Source organism: Nesoenas mayeri (genome assembly GCF_963082525.1).
Source record: "Nesoenas mayeri genome assembly, chromosome: 1".
Lineage (NCBI taxonomy): Eukaryota > Metazoa > Chordata > Aves > Columbiformes > Columbidae > Nesoenas > Nesoenas mayeri.
Genome location: NC_137541.1, coordinates 40,814,330 through 40,838,782, shown reverse-complemented (window position 1 = coordinate 40,838,782; position 24,453 = coordinate 40,814,330). Strand labels below are relative to the sequence as shown.

Genomic DNA, 24,453 nt, shown 5'->3' with positions numbered 1-24,453 from the left:
GGTAATGTGTGCCTAGGCAGCCAGAGCTCAGATAGAACTGATGCTACTGTTACTTCTTTTTGAAACACCCACTGACTTGGCTACTCCAAAGTCAGGCTGCTTTATCTCTATCTGCACAGCTCACAACGGAGCACAGAATTCTCACACCACTGTGTAAATCCAGCCGCCCCCTACCCGACTGCTTCTCCCTTCTCCCACATCAGCTTTTCCATTCTCAGTTGCTGTTTACATTTTGCAGTAAGACTTCAACCACTCTTGAGTCTTTCAGCCTCCTGTCTTGCCTAATCAGGTGCATTAGATAAGGCATGATCTGCCTTCCCATCTGGAATTTTTTTAGTCACAATATGCACATCATGATACCTTTGCACGGAGCAAAATCTGGCCTTCAGCTCCAATGTCAGTCGTATGAAGGAGGAGGATGCTAGAAAGAAAGCAAGATAGGAATGACAAAGGGGCACAGAACATGTACAATAAGGGAAGAGTAGGCAGGTCCCGTAACCATCCCCACACATCTCCACACAAGCCCAGGGAACAGGGCAGGCCATCTCAGTAAGAACATCTTTGTTAGGCCTTCTCTCACAATTCAAATTACTCAGAGTTTGGTTTGGAGCAGAGATTCATTCATTTTCTCAGAAGAAGAGAAGATTCAGCAGCTTTGCATGTTTAGAATAGAGGAATTCCATAAATCACCTCTCTGATGTGCAAAGCATAAGGAATACACAGAGTAAACAGGAGTTCTCCATAGTAAAATCCCACCACCAATTCCAGTGTAATCCCTGTTTACAGGAAAGGCCAATTCCGAATATTCCAGAAGAAAGAGTAAAGCTGATGCAACTTATTTATCTAAAATAAAATCTGTCCCATCACCATTGCTAGACCAAATAACTTCTTCATCCTGCTGAACATGACTGCACACTCTATTCTTACTCATATAAACATGTAATATAATCCTCCACATAAAGTCTTGTTACGCTCATTGCCTCAGCAATATGCAGTAGCAGCAAGTTCCATCAGTTTAGTTAAGAGCACAGAAAACACGATCCCATGCTACCCCCATACCCAGCTTTTTGGAGAACTTATTCCGCATGTTTGGCACCACTGTAAAGAGGGTGTTAAGGGTTGAGATGAAAATCTCCATCATTGATGGGCTGACAGCCCTTTCCAGGTAGTTCTGTGGAAGGAAGAAAAGATCAGGTGCATGATATGCAGTAAATAAAGAAAGCAGCAGCTTTCTTCCTGCCTCCTGCCTGCCCAGAAAATTAGATTTCTAAATCCAAACAGAGTAACCGTTCTTCTACCAAAAAGCCTGGCAGCAAGTCCACAGGCTTACAGAGCACTTTGAAAGCGACTAACGCTCCCTCAGCCAAAGTGATGAGTTCTGCTGCTAACTCTGTCAGACATGACATCAAACAAGACGCTTGGTCCTAATTCCAGCTGGCAACCAGCCAGGCCCTAATGCACGGCCACAGACATTACTGCCCGTGTTACCCTGGATGTAACTGCTCTTACAGGTCTGGTGGGTAATTCTCCAGCGTGGTGTACAACACAGGACATATGCTTAAGTGCAGCTGACTTCAATAACACATCTGTGCTTCAGCATTTTGTTGTGTAGTGGCAAACACAGGTGTTTAAGCTCTCTACAGAGTCCAGCCTGAAACTGTTTAGAACACAATGACTCAACTCACTCTTGTGGAAGGTCACTGGACAATTTTCTCACAGTCCATTAATTTTTACCCAAGCTCAATGAGCAAGAAACAGCACACTGACGCCAGTTTTGCTAAACTGGACATGCGCTGCACCCTCCCTTGAGGGAGTAGAACAGCAATGCCACTGCAGCTGCCCAGCAAGAGACTGGTGAAGAAAACACAAAACAAAACATCTTCAAGCTCCCAACAACTGAAGAATCCATACACCTGAGCCTGTGGCAAAGCACAGGCAAAATTTACTCAATGTTTATAACCCAAAAGTCCCATTACTTCGACAGTTCTGCTCAAAGTGTCCTAGTGACAGGTCTGTATGAAGCACTAAAACACATGTGACTCTCCACAGCTGTTTTTAAACCGTGTCCCTGGCCTTACTAAGGCACAATGCTTAGTAATGCCCTTGTTGTGTAGCCTGGGCAGCCTCCTCAACACCTTCTGGAAAGAAGCATGAAAATGAAATTGCAGGTGCAAAATACCTCTGCTTTCTGGGACACAGGCAAGTTTTGAAAAAGTGGCAGAAGGGGAAACAACAGTTCAGGCACTCTTAGTTTTAGGCAACATCCAGAGCTGCCATAGATTAGACAGCATGGCAGGTAAACTATGGGGACTGAACTGTCTGAAGAAAGACACTGCCACCTACATGGAAGCTTTATGAATTTCTCCACCCTCTGAGACAGTACACTCCCATTTTGCATTAACTGCATAATGTCACATTTGGCTCTGGAGAGGTGGCAAATGCCACAGCTGTTCTGGGTTTACCATGCATGCTCTCTTCACAAAAAAAAACCCATGTTTGTGCAATCTACTCCTGGTGCTTGAAAGCACCTTTCCAGATACCCAAGGAGGACACCAAGTTCAAAATAAACCTTACCATGACCATGGGGATGCAGAGACTGTCACAAATCCTCAACAGGAACTCAGAGAAGTTGCTCAGAGTGTCTTTACTTTTAGAGTTGGGGGCAGTGAAAGCATTCTCCTGGGCCATGGGGTCACTCTGGAATTCCACTGCTAACCTACAAACACACAGTGGATACCACAGGAGAGAGGAATCCTCCTCACTCTGTAAAGGAAGTCAGGAGATACTACATTTCCATGACAACTTCAGCCATTAAGGATCTCACAAAACTTCATGGGTTGGAAACACAGGAATCTGGCAATCACACAGAGTTACCTCTTGAGTGAAGGTATTATAAGTCAGCAATGTTGCACAACAGTACAAATTGGGAAAGCAAGACCCAGCTTCTGTGAATAAAGTATCTGCTGTGGGAAACCCCAGTGTGGTAAGACTACAGGTTCTCAGCCCAGCCAGAGTGCCTGGAGCACAACACAGCAAACCTCATGAAAATCAGCCAGGGGACCATTCAGCTGAGGTAAAAATCATCACAGAACCCGAGAGCCCTATAACACCACCCCAAGACACTGTGTCAGTGCAGACAGGGACACGTGCTTCTGACTGAGTTACCTTGACCAAGCCAAATGCAAGTCGGCAAAATAACTCAGTTGGCCAGACTGCCCTAACAACAGGTTCAGATTCATACACAAACTCATCTACCACCGTCAGCTGTGCAGCTAAGGGTGGGAGAGAGCTCTCATGCAGCAAAACAGGAAAGGTTGGTGCCTATAAACCCACTTGCGCTAACAGGTCACAAACATGAGAAAATCCAAGGCCAGCATCTGGAGCAGATGCACATTTGTTCAATGGTTAATCCCTTCCAGCACTGAAACCACATGTCTCAGGGCACAGGAATATGGCTTCACATGTACCCTCCAAACTTACATCATCACCAGTTTTGGCTAATTTTCAAGCAGTTACTCCAAGGCCAAAGACATGAAATAAACTCATAGGTCCTAGGCAATTTTCTTGGGAGACACACACAGGTGTCACAAAATTTTCACTATCACTACATATCCCTCCTCCTGTTGTTTCACCAACAAGTGCCATGCGTTGAACTCACCTGTGTTATTTTAGTGATGGGGTTGGATAGAGAAACTCAGTTACAAGAACAGAAGGATGGATGAACATGGACACACACAACACCCACCCCTCCAGTCCCCTGACTTGTCCTCACCTGCAAGCATTTCTGAAACTTTCCAGTGTGTTGAGCAATAACTGGCCCTGTCTCTGAGGAACTCTGCAAAGATTTATGTTTGCTGGGTGACTCTGAGACACTGAGAATAGGAGATCACCCTGTCAAAGAAGAGAAGCTTTCAAATCCTTATGTTCCCTGTTGGAAAAATTGCTTTCTTCTCAGATACCAGCAGTGGAAGGGACAGCAGATTTCCCTTCACTCACTTATTTTACATATCTACTTTTTCACTATTGTGCTTTCCTAGGAGGGCAGAGATAGAGAGCTTTTGTGCTCTTGCTAGGGAAGACAGAGCTACAGAGCTACTAGTTCTCCACTGTCCCATCTTTACAGTCTCTATTGCCATGGCTTCATTTAATCTGAGTTTTAAATGGCTCAGTGAATGGAGCTTCCTGCCTTTCTGGGAAAACTCTCAATATATTTTTTAAATGTTGTTTCTTCCAGTTACTTTCCAGACAACACTGAACAGTTCCTCCCCCTGCTCGGCACTGAAATCTTAGAAGTTCTCTACTTGGGCTCAGATTTGAAGCAACTATCCATGTGCCAGCTCTTGTTCCCACACAGCATCCTACTGAGTTCAGCCAGAAGCCAAATGCAGTGCTAGAGCTAATCATTTGCCCAAACTGAGACCCACTTGGAATTAAAAATCTGCCTTTAAATCTTAAACTGTTGTGGTGGTGTCCTCTGAATGCTATCAGAGAAGGACACAGTGACACATTGGTGCCTGGCAGTTCAGAGCTCCTTCTCTTTCCCCATTTGAGACATCTTCATACAAGTACAACAATTTCCCATTTTCTCCCATGAAAGAAAGCCTGGATGTCCTTCCCATCTGCCTAATTTCCTTCCTGTAAAACTCCTTATTCTGAATGGGACACCAAGCTCTCTGTGTTTGCAAACAGACTGACCAACACTTGCCTGTGGGGCAGAAAGCAGTTCTGTTTTTTCCAGGCAGACAAGACAACTCATACCACATAAATTGGGCCTAAAGATAGTTCAGCAAGCATTTGGAGCTCTGATGCTCCAGCAAGACGCTCTTGCCACTGCAGACATGTGATCTGAACATATATGGCCCTGAGCCTAGAGCAAGAAGGCTCATTCCTTGCCTCTTCACGAGCCACCTGTAATGGTGGCTCTCCTCAGAGGTGTGTAGGTCCCAGCAGCACATCACAGTAACTGCATATTCCAGGAACACGACAGGATTTGCAGTTTGAAGAATGGCTAACAGCTCCCTTGCTGAGGCATCACAGTGCATACATGGTTATCCTCTTGATCTAAAGGCATAGCAAGAGATGTTCATTGCCAAAAAAATAGTGTGTCCAACAGAGCCTACAAGGTGGGGACCTGAAGAAGGGGAAGTTCAAATGACCTTGGAGTGTTGGACACATAAACAGAGCAGCACACTGAAGCGGTGCCCCACAAATCTTCACTGATTTAGAAAGACAACATTCACCAGCATCGACCTTCAGCTACTCCAAAGACAAAGACTAGTACCATCTCAAGGCATGAGGATCAAAAGAAACACCAGAGAACCCAACAGCCGTAGGGTAAGGGGAGAGAACATATATATGACATCCACATAGCACACTAGGAGGATCATCCATGTCCTTCTTGGTTCTACCAAAAAGAAACAACAACTTTGGACTTACTGCATGCCTCTTGCTACTCTGTGGTGGGGAGAAGTCAGCACATCGCTTCAGCATTGCCTCCAGCAGCTTCTGCAGCTCTTCATATGGGACTGGAGGGGAGCTCAGATGGTCCTTCCTGAACAAGCAGAGAGAAAGACAGCATGCACATTCCCTGCTGGGGAAATTCCACCTGGGAAGGCAACACCAGCAGAAATAACTGCTCTTCTGACAGCATCATACCATTGCCACTTCTCTCCAGCACAGCACACTAAGGTCACAATATCTGAAAAGTGCCTTCATCCAGATGTGTGCCCAAACACACTCTCACTGCACTCACTGTTCGCTCCCACCACAGCCAGGAAGGACATGCCTGTGCACATCTTAGCTTGCTCTTATGTATCCAGATGGGGCACAGAGTGGCAAAGCCACCACAGCCGCAGTATGAGCCTGCCTGGGACGCCAGGTCCTTGCTGCAGCATCTTGCTGCCCACCACAGCTTCATTGCCCTGGCAGTGCTTTAAGGTGGGTGGGAAGCCAGCTCTGCTGTGCCCACGCCTGTCACAGCCAGAAGTCCCACTACAGAGCACACTCACCCACACAGCCACAGGGGAACCGTAGAGACCAACGCAGTATCAACAGATCTATCTGAAGAAAAGCCTGCAAATTCGTTCCTGCCTACCTCAGGAAAGCTGCCACAGCTCTCACAGCCTCCACCACCACCTCGAGCACAGGGCAGTTCACTGTCTCCATCAAAACATCAATGGCTTCTATACATACACCTCGGTTTGTGAATAATTTGATTTCCACTGGCTGCCTGTGAAGAGGAAACAGAGTAAGCAAGGATAATATTGTCAGAGTTAAGTAACTGTACTGCTCCCTCTTCATTTCACCAAATGGACAGCTGAGCCATGTGGTTCCAGCAATGCTTTTCAGTATTCAGAGCCAGCTGCGCTCAAGCAGGTAGTCTCAAACTTGAGCAGGTGGAGGGTTTTGCTACAAAGAGTGAGCTTCAGCAGGTCTGTAGCCCTATTATGATGAAAAAACCCACGGCCTGCATAACTGTGTGACTGCACCAGTGAACGCTGACATGAGAAGCATAAGAAAAAACAGGCTTTGCCAAATACAGTGATCTCTCTGCCTAGGACTTGATGCTGAGGCCATCTGCTCTGGCATTTTCAGGTTCATCTGGCAATTCATATTTCTGAGTAAACAAGCAAACACCACCATCCTAGAACAAGGATGATGCCATGAGAATAGCTTCTCTCACAGTCCTATAGCACTGCTTAATGCCAGATGCTGCCAGAAGGACAGGGAGTTTCTGGAACTTGAAAAGAAATCAGGAAAATAAACATAATCCAACTGTTTCAACAATTCTTCTTGATCGGGAACATTTTGGTCATCTCATCAACTTGTGGCCCAATACCTTTGAGCATTTAGCAGGAAAGCACGGAGGGATGACAAGCCACTAATCGCATTATTGGGCAGAACTGTGTAAATGGCAGACTGTGCTCATTTGGCTCCTGGCAAGTCAGGTACAGTCGCGGGAAGACAGGCAGCTACATGTGGACAAGAGGCACTAACAGCCTGCCAGAGGGCCTCTCCGAAGTGAAACAAGAAAAACAGCACAGCATGACAGAAGCCAGACTTGGAAGCCAAAAGTATTCACTGTTATTCAGTTTTCACAGACGTGCCTGACTATAGCAAGCCAGGAGCACATGTTCCCATGCACAAATGGGAAAGGAAAATGAATTTCAGCAGAAATTACACTGGTAGCCCAGCTAGAGGGCAAAAAGTGAACAGAGGCAGAACCACGCTTTTTAGTCACTCAGTGGGATTAAACCCAGCTCGGCAGTCACCTCACGTTCTGCTGTGAGAAAAAGCTGCAAGGCGGGCAAGGCAAGGAAAAGGCCTTGTGGAACTCAGGCACCTGGAGCAGCCTCTGGCCTAAGCCATAAGTGATGTGCTGAACTCCCAAATTGTTTCTACTTATACTGTAATGCTATTAATCCTCCGTATTTCCTTTCTTTAATCACTGGCCTTCTGAAGTAAAACACACCAGAGGAAAAAAAAAGTCTTCACTGACTCACACAGGGAGGAATGGAGGAGTATTGCTGACTCACTCAAGAGGCATAAACCCACTTGCAATATGGTGCATTATGATGGCTTCGGGGCCTGGGAGAAAAGTGTGAAGGACGGCACTCTTCCAGCTTCCTGCAGCCTCTCGTCTTTGGGCCCCAAACCGTGCCTGCCCCCCTGGTCGTCCTGGGAGAGACAAAGGGCACTGCCGGGAGAGCCGCCCACCATTTCTGACACGCTGCCAAGGGGAGCAGTACGTCCTGCTTGGACAACACCAGAGTGTGGGGCTCACCTACAAAAGAAGAGTCCAGCTGCAAGGAAAAACTAAGAGGAGAGGTTCCAGGATGAGACCCCTTTCCCCACTACAAGACAGTTTTAAATAAAACATCCTTTCTAAGGCAAAGCCCAGAGAAACAGAATGTGTGTGCTAGAAAATGAGAGTAATTGCACAGAGTGTTCTCTTTGTTTTACAAGCATAAATGCTGTAATTAGTGTTTCCCACATCCTGGTTTCTCTTTTTGACAGATCCCACACTGGCATCATCACACTGTTCTAGCACTGCTGCCTCTCCTTCTCCTTTTTACCCTGCTACTTGCTACAAAATTGACTATGACATTTCCAAAATTCAGCTCAAGGGCTCTCTTGGGGGAACTAAGTGGCAAAAACAAGACTGTCACTAGCATGACAGGACGGGAACAAGATCATAGAGGCAAGAACAGGAAGCACAGAAGAAAAACAAGCCTGGGTGTGTTATTCCTTAGCAGAAAACAAGAGGAAAAAAGTGACAGAAGACATTAATATTTCAGCCTGGAATTTGTTTTTGCTGTTTCAGTTTAGCTCAGATCAAAGACACAGGACTAGAAGCCACAGAATTTGCATGCTCGGTTTTGTCACAGAGATGCACTTAGCGGGAGCCGGCCTGCTTACATATGCCTGGACCTTCCTCGCATTCTCTCCTGCTTCACCTACAGCTGGAAAGGAGATTTCACTCCCCAGACTGGGAAGGAAGCAGGAAGAGACAGACATACCGGTGGATGCATGCACAAAGACGACAAGCTGGGAGGTTCAGAAGCAACCATCAGGCCCTTCTTCACAAGAAAAAGGGAGATGCATTTGTTCAGCAATATCTTTCAAACACAAAGGTTCTCGGGGTGTAGATATTTGGCCTTAGACAAAAAAACTTAAAAAGGAAAAGCACCACAGCCTATATTTTGGGGCACCAAACTGCCTGGGCAAGGCTGGTGGGGGCATTCCCTTACCGTTTCAGTATTTCAGTGAAGAGCAGGAGCCCCTGCTTGTGCAGTTCCACATTGTTCAGCTGCAGGATGTCTTGGAGACTCCTCACCAGAGACTCAATGCCTGCACATGTGCAAGAGAAGTCACAAAGGGCATTTAATATCCAAGATTCCAGGACGGAAGCAAAATGAATTTTTAAAAGGAAGGAAGATTTGAACAATTATTCTTCTGAACCACTGACAGAAACAACTGCCCAATACATCACATTCACTCGGATCCATTATAATAGGCTCAGCCTCCACTGATAGAGGAAAGTCCACAAGAACAGAAGGAATTTGGCCCTTCTTCTTAAATCCACTCTTGGAAACACTTAATAGTAACTCAGAAACACTTAATAGTAACTCAGGTAGTGTCAGTCATGATAATTGGCTATTATAATGGATAGAGACTCATCAGGAATTCATTAGAACAGTGACACTGTAAATCCAATCTATGTTGGACATCACAAACATGTCTGATGGGTACTCATTTCCAGACCTTTTCCATCCTGATTGTGGTTTTATGTGAAGCATTGAAATTCAACTAGAGGCACAAAAAATGCCCACAGTATTACTGTAGTCACTCTGTCAGGAACACTAATGACTCACCATAGACTGTGTGACACTTTGAGAAGAAAAGGCGCTCTTCAGTTAGGAGAAGCAGGCAGCAATACACTGACCAGATGAGAATTTCACTGTTGCACGAGAGACACTCAAACAGGAATTCTGCAAACACACACACAAGTATGGTCACGCTGGTAAGAGGCAGCCTGCTCGCCGCATGGCACAGCTGCTCCTGGAACAGAGCAGAGGAAGGAAGAGGAAACAAGGAAGCACAGCAACAGCCACAGCCACAGGGAGAATGGATGTGTCATAAAATAGCAGGAATGAAGAATGGAGTGGACGCTTCGGGGTATGCCAGTCTTCAAAATAAGGTGACTGGAGAGCAGAGTCCCACAGGCAGGTGTCTTCCCAGCACAAACTCAGCAGGCAGGAGCTGAATTGTGGCTCCAGCCTTTGGCACAAATGAAAAGCCACAAAGCAAGCTTTACTAGAGATGCAGTGGTCTTTTTTTTACTTCTCCCAAAGAATTTGTAAAATGAAAGCATTTCTGTCTTTTGGGATTACAGAGATGTAATAAACCATCTCCCACAGCCAGATTCGAAAGCTAAATCCTAGATGAAATTCTGTGCAAATTTACAACATTTAGTGGATTAAGACTGAACTTAAATCCGTTTAGGCTTTGCACGTATACTGCAAGAGGGACCATGACCTCAAGGACTCATTCGAATTCTTGATGTGGAAACTTCATTCCGACAGCTGACACCTGCTCTTACACTTCCAGTTGAAAACTTACTCTCCCATTCCTAAAATCACATTTACTGGTACAAAATGGTCACAGCACACATTATGCCATGAGTGGATTTCACAAAACCAGACCGATTCCTAAAACAAACAGCCAGGGAGCGCTTTGATATTGGGAGATGAACAATAAGATGCTACCCCATTTCTTCACCTGGGACATCTGCATGGATAAAAGGAGGAGCATATCTGCTGGGCGAGTGAACCAGCACTGCAGCCACACAGTGAGCACTTGCTGCCTGTAAAATTTCATCTCTGGTCAATAAAAGCTGTTGAGAAACAAAAGTCAAAAGGAGAGAGGGAGTCAACTATGTAGATGCAAACAGTTTCCTCTGCATTTTAAAATTTAAAATGTAAATGAAGATCTCTCTTTTGGTATGTATTTCACAGAATAAACTTGCTAAGGCAAGACAAAACACTGGACCAAATACACTCAACAAATGCAAAGTGAAAACCACAACAGGGAAGATTATGAGTAAGAATAGCTCTGTCCCACACTTCATCATGCTGGCACTACAAGTGCTGTATCAGACCTCAAGTGTGAGTGAGTAAAATCAGCTGAGGCCATGAGTAAGATGGAGTAATGTCCCCATTTCCCACTGCAGGCTCTATTGCTGGTGTTGGTGTCAGTATACTCAAATGCCTCCGATAAAGCTTCAATACAGGTCAGAAAATTCTTTACATCTACCAACAATTCACTACCACTTCAGCGATCACCTTTTTGAGAACAAGCGGCAGTGGATGTTCCCCTCCTAAAAAGTCAGGGTTCTCAGACTCCTCCTCTGTCCTTGAATTATTCATAAGAATGGATACAAAATGGTCAGATTTCAGCAGCTCCTTTAGCAAACCTGAAAAATTGGGAGCAAGAATGAGCACCACACTGGGCACAGCAGGGTTATATTAACACAGGAGTATCTATTGCCCAAGACTTGTCGCGAAATTCCTCCCCTTTCCTGCACTCCTAACAAAGACCCTCGCCTCCAGTTTAGGGAGCTTCTTCTCACTGTGTCCCCAGATACTGCCATGAGCCCCATGTCTTGCAACCCCTTGTTGCTGATGCTTTTTGCTCAGTCTGATGCTCCCTGTTCCTTCTCAGAGGTGTGTGTGTGCACAGGTACATGATCTCAGGAGCACTCTACTCAAATCCTTTTCTGTTCTCCAGTACCCAGCCTTCAAACTGCTTCTTGGGAGAGCTCTTGCCTTGAATTTTTCTCCAGACTAGAGCCAGTGACCCAACAATAACTAGACATTTTCCCTGGACTACTTCCTAGAGAACTGGCATTTATCTTCCCCTTCTACTTTCACAGGCTTTTACTGAAACAGCTGTATTTAGCTAAGGGATATCCACACGTTAAAAAAAAGCCTTCAGTATAAAAGTATAGAGCACTGCTACAAGTATTGATGCAAATCATCAGTATATGTCAGTACAAATTCACAAGGGGTATCATCTGAGCTATAGAATTCTACTTTCAAAGGAATCATCATCCATTTCTATTAGCTGAGTAGATGATCTGAGGAGCAATCCAGTTCCTGCTTATCTCCTACAAGAAAAAGGAATTCTCTGGATGGTTTACAAGCAAACAATGTCAGAAAGGCCAAAATGGTGCTCTCAGCAACAGTTGATAAGTGCAGTTGGAAGCATAAATGCAAGAAAGCACTACTTCCACATTAGCTTTCTAACCTAAATAACGTGATGCCCCACATCTGAAGACCGTATCTGTTAGACTCCATCCCACTGCTCTGCAAAACCTGCCTGTCCATGCATAGTGTTTGCATTCAGACACTTTGAGGGATGGTCTGTTCCTAGGATGACAGCGTCCCATTGAGACAGGCCGGGCCGCAGTGCAAACTCTGAAGAGACTCTGAAGATTAGTCAGTGCTAAGCAAACATGGGGCTTGAGGGACAACGGAGGGCTGGGGGAGCTCAGCAGCAGGTCTGGGCTTTTTTGATTGCTATGGATTAACAGAAAGGCTTGAATGCTTCAGACAAGCATTCTGGGGAACAATCGACACTAAAGAGTCTACACCACCCAAGGATTTCCTCCTCATTCTGAGCCTTCCCTCGCACCTTGCAGTTTCCCTCAGCAATGCCTTACCCAAACAATTAACCTGCAGCTCCTTCGTCTGTGCACGCCCCAAGGCCTTCAAGAAGAGACCACACAGCCTTTCCTCAAAGTGTGCTGAGAGCCGCTCTGTGCCAACAGGAGAGGAGTATAGCTTGCCATACAAGTAGCAGACAGCAGCCTTTATAGATTCATTTGGGTATGTCAAACCCATCAGCATGTGGTCCACTAAATTACCTAGCATGAGGAACAGAAACAGCAAACATTCACACCAATGAACTGACTTTTTAAAAGCACCAACCTATTTCCCTTGAAAACTTGCAAAGGCCCACTGGGCAGACTGGTGTGTGCAGATGAATGAATGTCACAATTAGGTGATGTGCTCACCAGCACCCATCCTGAGCAGAGATACAGTAATAAATGGCTAGAGAAGCTGGCTGTTCACCATGTGAAGATCCATCATCCCAGCTACTTCCACAAACAGCTAAGCTCACTCACCAGACCCCCAGGGGTTGGACCAAGGAAAGAAAAACTAAATGTATATTGTCTGTGGGGCAGACCCACAAGCCCCAGTTCAAAGAGGCTGGTTTTGCCAGGCTAGCTTAGAGCACACAAGAAGCCTGCTGTGAAGGTCCTGACCTGCAACCCAGGAGGCCCAAATGCCACTCTGACTTCTGGACAGGCTTTTCGTGTGACCTTTCTGAATTCACATGGAGGACGATAGGGTGCACACATGCATATGTTTATTAGGGCTGTGACCACTACCCTTCAGTGGGACACAGCACATTACTCACTGTGCTCTACCACCAGTATATCAGCAAAGCCTGGGATGGCATCTGCCAGCATGCCCAAGAGAGCGAATGTGGGCAGGCTGCCCCTCATGGTAGTTGCTTTGCACAGCTGTAGGAGAGACAGAGAAATGGAATGTTTGACTGGTGAGGATACAGTCCAAAGGTAGAAATGCACACAAAACAGCAAGCTCACTTTGATGTATAATGCTCCAGAACAGGATCTTTTCTTAAGCTGGGTCCTCTTCACCACTTAGGATAAACCACAGGAAAAGCCTGACCACACCACTAAGTCTTCAAAACACCTTTTAATTATTCTGAGAAATTTCGGGTTTTGCTCCTTTTCCTCTCTCTCCCCTCCAGCTCTTACATGAGCAGCTGAACCAGTTGAACTTCTCCTCACTTTCGCTATTTCAATTTATTTTTTTTTACCTCATAGGGCCATCACAAACTTAGGAGTGAAGACAGCAAGAGCCCACAGCACAGGCTGGGCAAGCACCTCATATCTCTGAAATGGTGAGGGGAAAAAAAGAGGAATCTGGGGAAGCCACACAGCTTCACAAGAACATCATGAAGCCATATGGCTGTATGGTGTCATGGAAGCAATAGGAAAACTCCAGGGTAGACATCGACACTGGCAAAATCACAGCAGGGGAGCGGGCACTAGGACATCCCACCACAGCAGAGGCCACATCCCACTGCAGTAGCTGCAGTCTTGCAGGGCCACTTGTTCCCATCTCCTCAAGCTCTGAAAGATTGAAAGGAAGGGCAAGGAATTCATCTTCACTGACCTCTTTTTGGCTTTCATCCAAAATGCAGCGTAAGTACTGTTCTGACTTCAGCTCCACTACAAGCCGCACCAGAACTAGGCAGAAGAAACAGGATCAGTAATTCACACCGAAGAGCGCTCACAATCCATCTTCCATGGGGCTTTAGCAGAGCAGCAAGTAAAGAGCTTAGAAATTAAATGAGCACGAAGGTGCTGAGAGAGCAGGGTAACATCGATATTCCCAGTGCTGTTACTTCTGATCGCCCAGCTCAGGCTCTCCGCAGCAACATTACAGCAGTCCTGCTCTAGCAACACTACAAACCATGTGTGGAAATGAACTGCAAGCAACAAATTGGGCATCAGAACACCAAGTAAACATAAGGAACTAGGAAGGGAAGGAAAGGAAACAAAGCCATAGCTTAAAAGCATAAAAAATTCTGGAAATTGAATAAAACAGGCTTTCTACAGTATGAAAATTGGCCTTTAAAAACATATTTTCGCAGAGAAGATATCAGAACTGAAACTGCTGAGTATCCTTAGGTGCAGATTGAGAGCTCCTCCCCCGGCTGCACCTGTCCCTGAGCTCCTGTCCCTATCTACAGTAGCGGTCTTTCCTCCTCACTGCAGTCAGCCCATACACCTTGCCAGGAAGCAAGGTCCCTGTCACCTTTGTGGTACTGATCACCTTCTCAGCCCCTAGTAAGGGCTGTTATTCTTGGTTCACTGCAACTTTAAGAACTCTGTCTGCTCTGTCCTAATCAAGGAATAAACATGAAACTATGTTTACGAGGCAGGGGCTGCACATCACCTGGTGTTTCCCTAAAAAAATCACAAAGGAGTTGTCTGATGCTGGCAGGCTGCCCCTGACTCCACACATATACCCGTGGAATGGTTTCAGGAAGCAAAGTCACTCTCCTGATACTTTTAGAACCTGGACACGTGCATATTCAGCAGATAAAGTCTTGGCAATACTCGGCTTACTGAGACCCTGTGCAGAACATAGTTCCGTAGGATTTGATAAGGCTGTTTTGGATGTATGTGGCTGTCATGGCATGACTCATTTGAAAAACACACTCTTTTGATTTGTATTCTAGGAAAGCATCATTTAAAAAAATACCAAAGACTTCTAGATCCTCAATTTCTTGGTATATCCAGGGCAATACTGGAGGTTTATGTAGGAGACCTACTTTAGCTAAAGAGCTACACATCTCAGCAGAGTCATATCTTGAGATGGGTGATGTACAGATGGTTTAGTGGCCCTTTCCTGTCCGGAACTCTCAAAATTCCTAAAAACTTTCAGGAGTTCTTAGGGATATGATTCTTAGGGACGTGGTTTAGTGCTAAAGTTAGGTTATGGTTGGACTTGATGATTCTGAGGCTCTCTTCCAACTGAAATGATTCTATGTTTCTATGATTGTATTAGTTAGGTAACACTAAGCTAAAATTCCTGCGGTTGAGACTCTCCATCTCTCAACAGACTGGTAACATAACAGAAAGACTTCTCACCTTTTCAACATCATTTCAAGCAAAAGCCTGAGAACTGAAACCCCTCTGAAAGGAGCTGGTCACGCTTCCTTTCATCTTTCACGGCTGGACAGGAAGAAATCATTGCATTGCTAAGATCACTGGACTCAGCAGAGATGGCCAAGGTTAATTGGACTGCAGAGATTCCTTTGTCAGCCTTGCAGACATTTCCTTCAGATTTCAAATGAAGGGCTGCTCACAAACAGAAATCTGCAGCCTGTACAGCTAAATCCCAAATACTCTCTGTCCTGAGCAGACAGCAGTAGAGCCCAAGTCCACTGAAGCCAATAGGAAAATTTCCATTTGCTTTGAGACTTCGATCAGGTCGAAAGATGAGGCTTTGTTTACCACTGATACTGATCCGACACTAAATTCATAGCATACACAGAGAGAAATGCCAAATATTTATATCTTCTTGCACTCCCCCTTCCCCAAATATTGGAAGAGCTTGTCACTGTTGTATTGATAGCAAAGAGATGCTTTTTCCCAATTCAAGCTGTGTAGAAGCTGAGCATCTCACTATCATTATCAGCCAAGACAGACTCCAATTCACAAACTGTCAGTATCAAGACATGGCATCTGCCTCTCACCTTCTGCAAATAGGTCCAGGGCACCACTGTCTTCCACAGTATGCAACATCCCTAAAAGATAAACGACAGTCATGGAACTCACTCCTGCTTCTAATGCCTTCTAGTAAAAAGAGCTGCATTTTTTTTTTTCTACAACTGTTGTGTTTTACCCACTTCATGTGAGATCAGCCTGACTTTGTCAGAGGAAGGTGGATGTTCTCAGGGAACATCGCAAAAGACACCTCCATAAACAGGACACAGGGACATGAAGGCACTCAGTTCTCTTGCATATTTTTTAGGTACTTTGTAGCTGAGGTCAATGGCTTCACATATATTATTAAATACATAACTGCTACCATCACCACATCTCACTGCGTGTAACCAATATCACACATCTGAACTACAACACTCTAGAATGACAGAAGTTAGAGACCAGCTAACTGTCCTACCTTCCATTCATACCGGTTACCATGAATTGTCCCTCCACAGTATTGAAAATCCCAAGACTAAATTTAAACAGCAGGTCTAAAGCACATGGAAACTATTCCAACATTAAATGGAACCTGAAGGCTCCACTTCACAAGTCATTTGTGCAAGCAGAGTATAAGATTGGATGTATGAAGATAAGCTACTACACCACAACAGAGAAGAAACTGCACCTTCCAGCTCCTTTCAACTTCAGGCATCCACAGCATCAGGCACTTGGTTCAGTCCCCCACATCCGCCACACCAAACTACTTGTTCCAACATACCCAATCAAATTACCTCCCCTTCGGAGATGCCATAACCTCTCCGAAATTTGACCAACTAAAGCAATGTCATGAGACCGCAGCTGAAGAAAGCACATCTTTCCTACCTCATCTGCCCAATCCTCAGTAACTTCCTCACCCTTTGGAAAAGATCTGCGTGCAGCATTAGTAAACATTGCAATATTAGCTGCATGAAATTCGGGCTTACCAGAAATTCACCATCTCTTCAACCTCTTTCTTCTGTCTATGCTTATTCTAATATTCTCTCTCCAAAAAATGAGTATATTTTCTTGAATTTACTATTAATACTTCCTCCACAGCATTGCTCAAACCTTTGGTGGCCCCTCTTACACTCTTGCACCAAATGATCCTTGGTTCGTTCAAGCTTTATCCAAAATGTACATTTTATTATTTGTACCCCCAAGCTTAGACTGGGATTCCAACCACTCCAGCAGTTACATCAAGTACAGTAAAATCTCAAAGCTGTCCCAAAACCATTCCATTGTGCAGTTTCTTAAAGAGAGAGACAAAATTGCTAGAACCAGACAAGAGCATTGAAATGCAAGCACAGCTCCCCAGTCTTCTGGGATATTTTGTGTTAGGGTCATATACTATAGGAGTGAACTGGCCATAAGCACCACTCCCTTCACATCTGTATAGGGTTATGTACACAAACAGCACTCAGTAAAAATTTGTGTGATGGAGAGAACTAAACATGCATGAAGTTCTGTTTCTAACAAAGCTGCTTCCAAAATATGCACAACACTGTGCTGGGAAATCAACTGGGAAAACACTATTTGAATTATTCAGTGTGTCAGGCAGGGGAAGGGGCTTGTAAGTCACTTTCCCCAAAGAATAACAATTATCTGTGATGTGGAAATGAGATAACGGAATTAAAGGAATCCAGTATATTTGCTCTTTGAAGGCACTCACATTCGTACCCTCCATCTTTTTTCTTCCTTGCCTTACTGTTCCCTCATTTAGATCATTATATCTTCTCCATTTCAGATTTCAAGATTTCAGATGTTCCAAAGACCTTTCCCACAGCACTGCTACACAAATAGAAACCAGTAAGAGATGTTTAAGATCACAGAGTCTGTTACTGGAAAGGCACTTCCCGACATCCTGCTGGTGAGGCTGACCCACCGGGAGGAAGAAGGTATTACAGTCCTATGGCTACAGGAATTTCTACAAATGTAAAGTGATTGTGTGGGAAAAAAAACACTAAGTAAATTTGTATTTTGCACATTTGATATTAAATCACGCAACACCTTTTCAAGCTCACACTTTCATTTCTGTATGAATCTTGGTATAATGCCATAGTTCAGAAAGATGAGAAATCACTGAGGCACAGGACCAGAATGGAGAGCACTGTGGGAAGAGTCATATGTCAGGCACCTCCTGTTCTCCAGAAAGACTTTAAAGATACGTCAAGATACTTTGGAAAATTGCAAGAGCTTTATGAACATGCTAATCCTGCTCCTTGGCGAATAAGGAAATTAATTAACGTATTCTAAATCAAACAAGAGGCAGTTTTCCACAGGGAGTAATAACACACCTAACACAGAATGGTGGAAGCATGGAATTTGGCATCTCAATATTCTTTTGCTTTCATGTGTTTAAAATGTGGAGAAGCTTGACGTTTATACACTCATTGAAAGCCAAGGTAGCTGCCTTCTCCCTGCTGCTGTCCCAGGCCACAGCAGCACTCTTACCAAAGAGAGTTCCTATCAAATGACCGCAGACCCTCTCGTCTGGTGCCAGCAGCTGGACGACTGGCAGCGCCTGCCAGGCCAGGGCATCGTGGAGGCGGGAGAGGACGTGCTTCTTGCGCACCAGCTACGGGGCAGAGACAGGAACCCGTTAGTTAGCGCCCAGGCCCCAGCCGCCCCGCTGCTCCCACCGCCTAGGGGGCGCAGTGCCGCCAGGGCCCGGCAGCCCAGGCCATACAGTGGGCCAAGTGCCATCATACACCCAGCCAGCCCCAAACTCAGCGTAGGAGGGGAGGCAGCCATGGCAGCAGGGTGGGAACCCCTGAGGGGGCTGCAGTGCCAGTTGTGAGGGGCTAAGGCTCCTCGCCCGGCCGGCAGAAGCCCGCTCTGCCCGGCCCCGGCCGCGGACGGAGAAGGGGCGTCCGGCGGGGCAGGCGCTGCCCACCGAGGCGCTGGAGTCGCGCAGGGTCTCCACAGCGCAGGCCAGGCAGAGCGGCGGCCGCAGCGGCAGCGCCCAGCGGGGCCCGTGCCCGCCGCATGGCCGCGCGGCCCCCGCCGCCATCGCCCCACCGCCACTGCGCATGCGCGGGGCCACTGCCGCCGGCGGGACCCAGTGCCGCGGCCGTGCTCTCCCGCCGCTCCGGGGCGGGAGCCGCGCGGGGCTGCGTCCCCCCGCCCCTGAGCTTTCCCGCGGGCTGCCGGGCGGAAAAGGACCCGGGGGTGTTGGTCGACAGGCGGCTGAACATGGGCCAGCAGTGTGCTCAGGTGGCCAAAAAGGCCAAAAGTATCCTGGCTGGTAATAGAAATGGTGTGGCCAGCAGGGTCCGTGTACTCGGCGCTGGTGAGACCGCACCTCAAATACTCTGTTCAATTTCGAAAGGCACAGAGGAGCTGGAGTGAGTTCAGAGAAGGGCAACAAAGCTGCGTATAGACCCTCTTTATAACCCCATTCAGTACCACACATGACATACAGATTTCAATTCAAGTAACTTAGTCTCATTTTAGAAAGTAAGTCCAGGCAGGCATGGCAGAGAGATGCCAGAAGTGCGGATACTTGTCTTTCCATTTTGATATAAGCCTATCCCAATGACATGCAATTTCACATGAAGATTGTGCTTCACAGGGATATATACTATGATGCTACTGATGCAAAGAAGGTGTTTTGAAGCACGCTTAATGCTACTTAGTAATCTACATCAGGAAATATGTCCCACTCTTGCAGCTGACAAGTCCGCTAAGCTGATGAATAGGGAGGGAAATTGAAGAGGAAGATACTAGGGCATTAGTTTATTTACTATGTGACTTAGAACTCAAAGTCATGGCACTCTATTAAGGGTTGTGTAAATAAATAGACCCCTGGTGAGGGATGTAGAGGACAAGTCCTGTGAGAAGCAGCTGAGGGAACTGGGGCTGTTCAGCCTGGAGAAAAGGAGACTGAGGGGAGACCTTATTGTGTCTACAACTACCTGAAAGGGGGTTGTAGCATGGAGGGGGTTGGTCTCTTCTCCCAAGTAGCAAGTGATGGGACAAGAAGAAATGGCCTCAAGTTGCACCAGGAGAGGTTTAGATTGGATATTAGGAAAAATTTCACAGGAAGGGTTGTCAGCCATTGGAACAGGCTGCCCAGGGAAGTGGTTGAGTCACCACCCCTGGAGGTGTTTAAAAGACACGTAGATGAGGTTCTTAGGGATATGGTTTAGTACCAGTGTGCAGTTAATGGTTGGACTTGATGAACTTGAGGGTCTGTTCCAACCAAAATGATTCTGTGCTCATATAGGGCCCTGTCACAGGTCACCCCCACCTGCACTGGTCAGGTAGGAACGATGCTCCCCGTGAGGTGCCACTGTGCGGCGTGAGCGACATGGGGAGCAGGAAGCGGACCCGAAGTGCTGAGCTGGGCTCGGCAGAGGAGAAATAAACCACGGGGTGGTGTTCCTCGGTGACCCTGCGGTCACGTTCTGTGTCACAGCGCGCACTGCTGCGGCGCCCGCGCACAGGTAACACTGTATGGGTCCCCTCTGCGCCCTGGAGAAACAGCCCTGCGCTGCCTCCCCCGCGGCTACGGGTGAGTAACGGAGCCATAGAACCGCCCTAACGCACTGCACGGCCCGGGCAGCGCCCCCCCGCCACGCCGCACAGCACCACGCGGGGGCGGAGTCTCCGCGCCGGGCCCCGCCCCGGTCTCGTGGCCGCCTGACTTCCGGCGGCGGCACGGCGCAGGAGCGTTCCCGCCTCTTCCCCCTCAGCGCGCTCGGGCCCACCGGAGCCACCGAGCCGCGCCGCAAGCCCAGGCCGCGGCCATGGTGAGTGGGGTCGGGTGCCCACCTCCCCGTCATGGGCCGCCGCGCCGGGAGCCCCGGGGTGAGGGGACGCTGCCTCCCTGGCGGCTGCGGAGCAGGGAGCACGTGGAGGCCGGGCGCCGCGGGCGGGACGGCGGCAGGGTGTGGGTCGCCCTGTGGATACCCTGCCCCGCAGGGGGATGCCCGGGGGGCTGGCGGCCCTGGGGGCACCTAGTGACGAAGGAGCCGCTTTCCCGACCCGGCTCCGTGTCCCGTCCCGGCCCGGCTGTACCCCGCGGGCAGCGGGCGCATGTGCTCAGCTGGGGCCGGGCTGTAGCTGCGTGCGTGGGCGGGCGGCGGAGCAGCGCGGCCGGGGTCCGACCGCCCCTGGGCTGGCTGCGGCCACCGCGCCTGGAGGAGCTGCCGTTCTGCCAGTGCCGGTCGTTGATGCTGCTTGTGACTTCGTTGCTGTTCCACAACCCAACTGACGTTAATGTTTGGAAGCTGCTTGTGACTTGAAACCTGATATGTGCTCTGCTCGGAGTTTCTTTAAAATTCATGTCTGAGCTCGTTAATTTGCTGCTGGCAGGAGGTTGTTCTTTGTGGACTGAAACACTCAATTTTGTGTAGTATCCGTGGTAGCAAATGCCTGAAGACTGCCCTGTAAATCCACTGCTGCTAGTTTGTAGGATCTAAACTGGTTGTCTGAGCAGAGATACTGCCTACTCGGAATATGAGGAGAATCCCTACTTACAGTTAAAATGCAGTGGGATTTTTAGTGTATGTGCAGAGCACCTGAGAATGGCAAGGTGACTCCAGTAGTCAGTGTATGTGGTGGACATGATGCCCCCTTTGCTCCTGTTGTAATGCTCTTTACTTTTTCCTTTCTCTAGAGCGAGGCAGAAGTGAACCCCAAAGCTTACCCCCTGGCTGATGCACAGCTCACCAAAACGCTACTGGATCTTGTGCAGCAATCCTGCAACTATAAGCAGCTACGCAAGGGAGCCAATGAAGGTGAGACCTCTGTGTTATGAAGCATGCTAGAAGTCATAGCAAGGATTTTCTGAGAAGCTGTGGCTAGAAACTGTCTCCCTAGCGGCAGGCCACTAATGTTACATCAATCAGGATATTGTGTCTCCCTCCTCCTCACCTGCTGAAGCAATACTCAGGGACAGAACTAAGTTGTAATCTTTTCAGCATTCTGTTAGATGCCCAAACTATGTTTTTGGTACATGTCCTGTAATCATGCATACTTTAGCAGTGTAGCACTGGGACTACCAGATGCCTAGCCAGTTTAGAATCATAAAGGTTTGGGTTTGAGGGGATGTCTGGAGGTCTCTACTGCAGCTTGTTCAAAGAGTGTCTCTCTTCACAGTTGGAACAGGTTGCTTGGCATTTTGCCTAGTCAGACTTTAAAAAACACATCTTTAAGGATAGAAGCTCCACAGTCTCTCAGGATCCATGTCCCATGGTTTAAACCCCTCTCATAGTGGGGGGGGAAAAGAAGAGAAAATTCTAGCATGTTCCCAGAATCTCCCTGAGGCAAGAGTCAGTCTGCACCTTGTCCTTTTTCATGTGTGGTCATAGGACAGTCTGGCTCCACCTTTTGTGCAGTCCCATTGAAGTAGAAGACAGCAGCCACATCCCCCCAAGTTCCACCTCGGGCCTTGTTTCTCCAGGCTAAACAAACCCAGTTTCCTCCCTGTCCCCCAATCCATGGCGCACCCCAGCCCCCCCCACTGTCAGCAGCCCTGCACTGGCCTCACTCCCTTGTGATTTCTCTGCTATGCTCAAGGGCAGAGCTGGGCTCATAGCCCAGGTGCAGCCCTGGGAGTAATCCCCTCCTTGGCCCTAGAGCTGCTACTTTCCTTTGGCCTGTCCTCATGCTGCCACCAGATCTCCATCTTGCTCATGCCAATTTCAACATCTCCCAATGTTGTTTTTCATTTGATGTGCTTTACAGAGGGGCCTTACTTACTCTCGTTTATTTTACAGCCACTAAAACACTGAACCGAGGGATAGCAGAGTTCATTGTGATGGCAGCAGATGCAGAGCCCTTGGAGATCATCCTGCACCTCCCTCTTCTCTGCGAGGACAAGAATGTACCTTACGTGTTTGTGCGCTCCAAGCAAGCCCTAGGCCGAGCATGTGGTGTTTCCCGGCCTGTCATTGCCTGCTCCATCACCATCAAGGAGGGATCACAGCTAAAGCCTCAGATTCAGTCTGTCCAGCAAGCTATAGAAAGACTGTTGGTCTAAATGCCTGTGTGTTTACGTGTGTATGGAATAGGGAAGTTGAAGTCAGGGGGAATTAATGTCTAGCTTCAGCTGGGATTATAGTTTTGATATCAGTGTTTAATTTCAAAACACCATATTTTTGTTTAATAATGACTTGATTCTTAGTGTTTCTGCCCTTCCTCCCTCTCTTTTTTATTATTCCACTCCAACACATTAATTCTCATTTGTATTACCTTCTTGAAAAGTGGTTGTACAACTGTATTTCCTGTTTGATGTCTAAAGGAAAGGAAAAAAAAAAAATCCCCCTTTATCTCCATGTTTGCCTGCTCAGGGTTTTTTAACCCACCCGGTAGCTTCCTCTGCATTGCGGTATTTCTGCTAAGCTTTGGCCTCTAACAGGTGTAACACTGTGTTTCTAAATGATGTACTCTACTGAAGATCAGGCATGGCAGTTCCCCGCACAGCATGTGTGTGCAGACTGCTGGAGTTGTTGCTTTCAGTGATGGAGCAGCATAGACCTCATACAGGGTGGGCAGCAGCTACCGTGTAGCAACGGAAGGAGCCAAGATCAGTACATGCAGCACAACCCTTTTCTTGAAACCAGACAGACTTCTGTACGAGGTGCACAGGGAGCAGAAATCTTATGGCAGTGTACAAGGGGAAATATCTCTGTTATTTTTAAATACTTTTAAAGAAAAATAAAATTACTGACAAAGCTAAATTTGTCATTCCCTTGAGGAAGCATTTGCAACTAACTGAAGTGTTCCTACCTGTAAAGCTAAACTGCTCAGAGATAGCCTAAAGGCCATTGTGTAGTAGTTCATACTCCTTCAGTTTTCTCTGTGTGGACTGTACTGATGAGCTTGGGCTTCCTATGGTATTTAAGTACAAAACACATGGTAGAGAGCAGCTTGCTGTGGCCAACAAGGACCCTACAGATCTCATGCTTTTAGGGAAGCCGTTGTGCTGTAGTCACCTGACTAAACTCTTTAAGTCATGGTCAAGGCAAGAGAGAGCAAGTAATTTTTCAGGTAAAACAACTTGTGTCTCAATAAGACAATGTTAGATATACATAATTTCATGTTCTAGAAAAAGCATGAAGCACCACCAGCATTCTGGATTAGCCTTGGTTTTATGAAACCAGCTTTAGTTAAATGCATATTGTATAATAAGTCCACTTACTGCTCTTGAGTAGGAGAGCGTAAATCTGCGCTGGAATGGGTCCTATCAAACCTATCTTCTATTGCAGGATGCAAAAGCAAAGCTAGTGTGGAAAGACAGCAGCAGAAGGGAAAGTTAAGTTCTGTAACACTTCCACAGAAGCACAAGCAGATGAAATCAGCTCAAGAAAGACTGAATACAAATTGTGTCTGTATATTTTTGTAAATGGCTGATAACTAATATCCTTGCTGAGGTGAATTTAATACAAAGATTTTTGAGTCCTTCCAGTTGTATGACGTTTAGAAAAGCTGTTCCCTTCTACTGATGCTGACAGTTGAGCTAGTTGTGTTTAAAACCACAGCTTTCAAAGGACTTGCCCTATTGTACCACTCCAAGGCAGCTGATATAAGACAAAGCACATAAGGAGCAGAAATAAAGCATTCTTGAGCAAGAAAAACTGTCTAATTTTTCTGCT

At 46.8% G+C, this 24,453-nt stretch overlaps 2 protein-coding genes across 2 annotated transcripts in view; one reads left to right on the top strand and one right to left on the bottom strand.

Annotated features, from left to right (window-relative positions):
* Positions 1 to 18,863, bottom strand: part of MEI1 (meiotic double-stranded break formation protein 1) — a gene marked incomplete at its 5' end in the record, with an annotated part of 47,195 nt that extends 28,332 nt beyond the window's left edge. The window contains 16 exons of the mRNA XM_080352954.1: positions 361 to 421; positions 1,060 to 1,171; positions 2,575 to 2,716; positions 3,773 to 3,891; positions 5,437 to 5,551; positions 6,095 to 6,229; positions 8,751 to 8,850; positions 9,375 to 9,491; positions 10,282 to 10,396; positions 10,845 to 10,975; positions 12,224 to 12,427; positions 12,985 to 13,090; positions 13,770 to 13,843; positions 15,862 to 15,912; positions 18,305 to 18,428; positions 18,747 to 18,863. Of these exons, the coding sequence (XP_080209080.1) occupies positions 361 to 421; positions 1,060 to 1,171; positions 2,575 to 2,716; positions 3,773 to 3,891; positions 5,437 to 5,551; positions 6,095 to 6,229; positions 8,751 to 8,850; positions 9,375 to 9,491; positions 10,282 to 10,396; positions 10,845 to 10,975; positions 12,224 to 12,427; positions 12,985 to 13,090; positions 13,770 to 13,843; positions 15,862 to 15,912; positions 18,305 to 18,428; positions 18,747 to 18,863 (1,823 nt within the window). The remainder of the gene's footprint in view (positions 1 to 360; positions 422 to 1,059; positions 1,172 to 2,574; positions 2,717 to 3,772; positions 3,892 to 5,436; positions 5,552 to 6,094; positions 6,230 to 8,750; positions 8,851 to 9,374; positions 9,492 to 10,281; positions 10,397 to 10,844; positions 10,976 to 12,223; positions 12,428 to 12,984; positions 13,091 to 13,769; positions 13,844 to 15,861; positions 15,913 to 18,304; positions 18,429 to 18,746) is intronic.
* A 1,629-nt stretch (positions 18,864 to 20,492) lies between these two features.
* Positions 20,493 to 24,421, top strand: SNU13 (small nuclear ribonucleoprotein 13). The gene is made up of 3 exons (XM_080363294.1): positions 20,493 to 20,604; positions 21,474 to 21,594; positions 22,576 to 24,421. Exons 1-3 carry the CDS (start codon positions 20,602 to 20,604, stop codon positions 22,836 to 22,838), a joined length of 387 nt encoding a protein of 128 aa, XP_080219420.1. The 5' UTR covers positions 20,493 to 20,601; the 3' UTR covers positions 22,839 to 24,421.
* Positions 24,422 to 24,453: the final 32 nt, after the last annotated feature.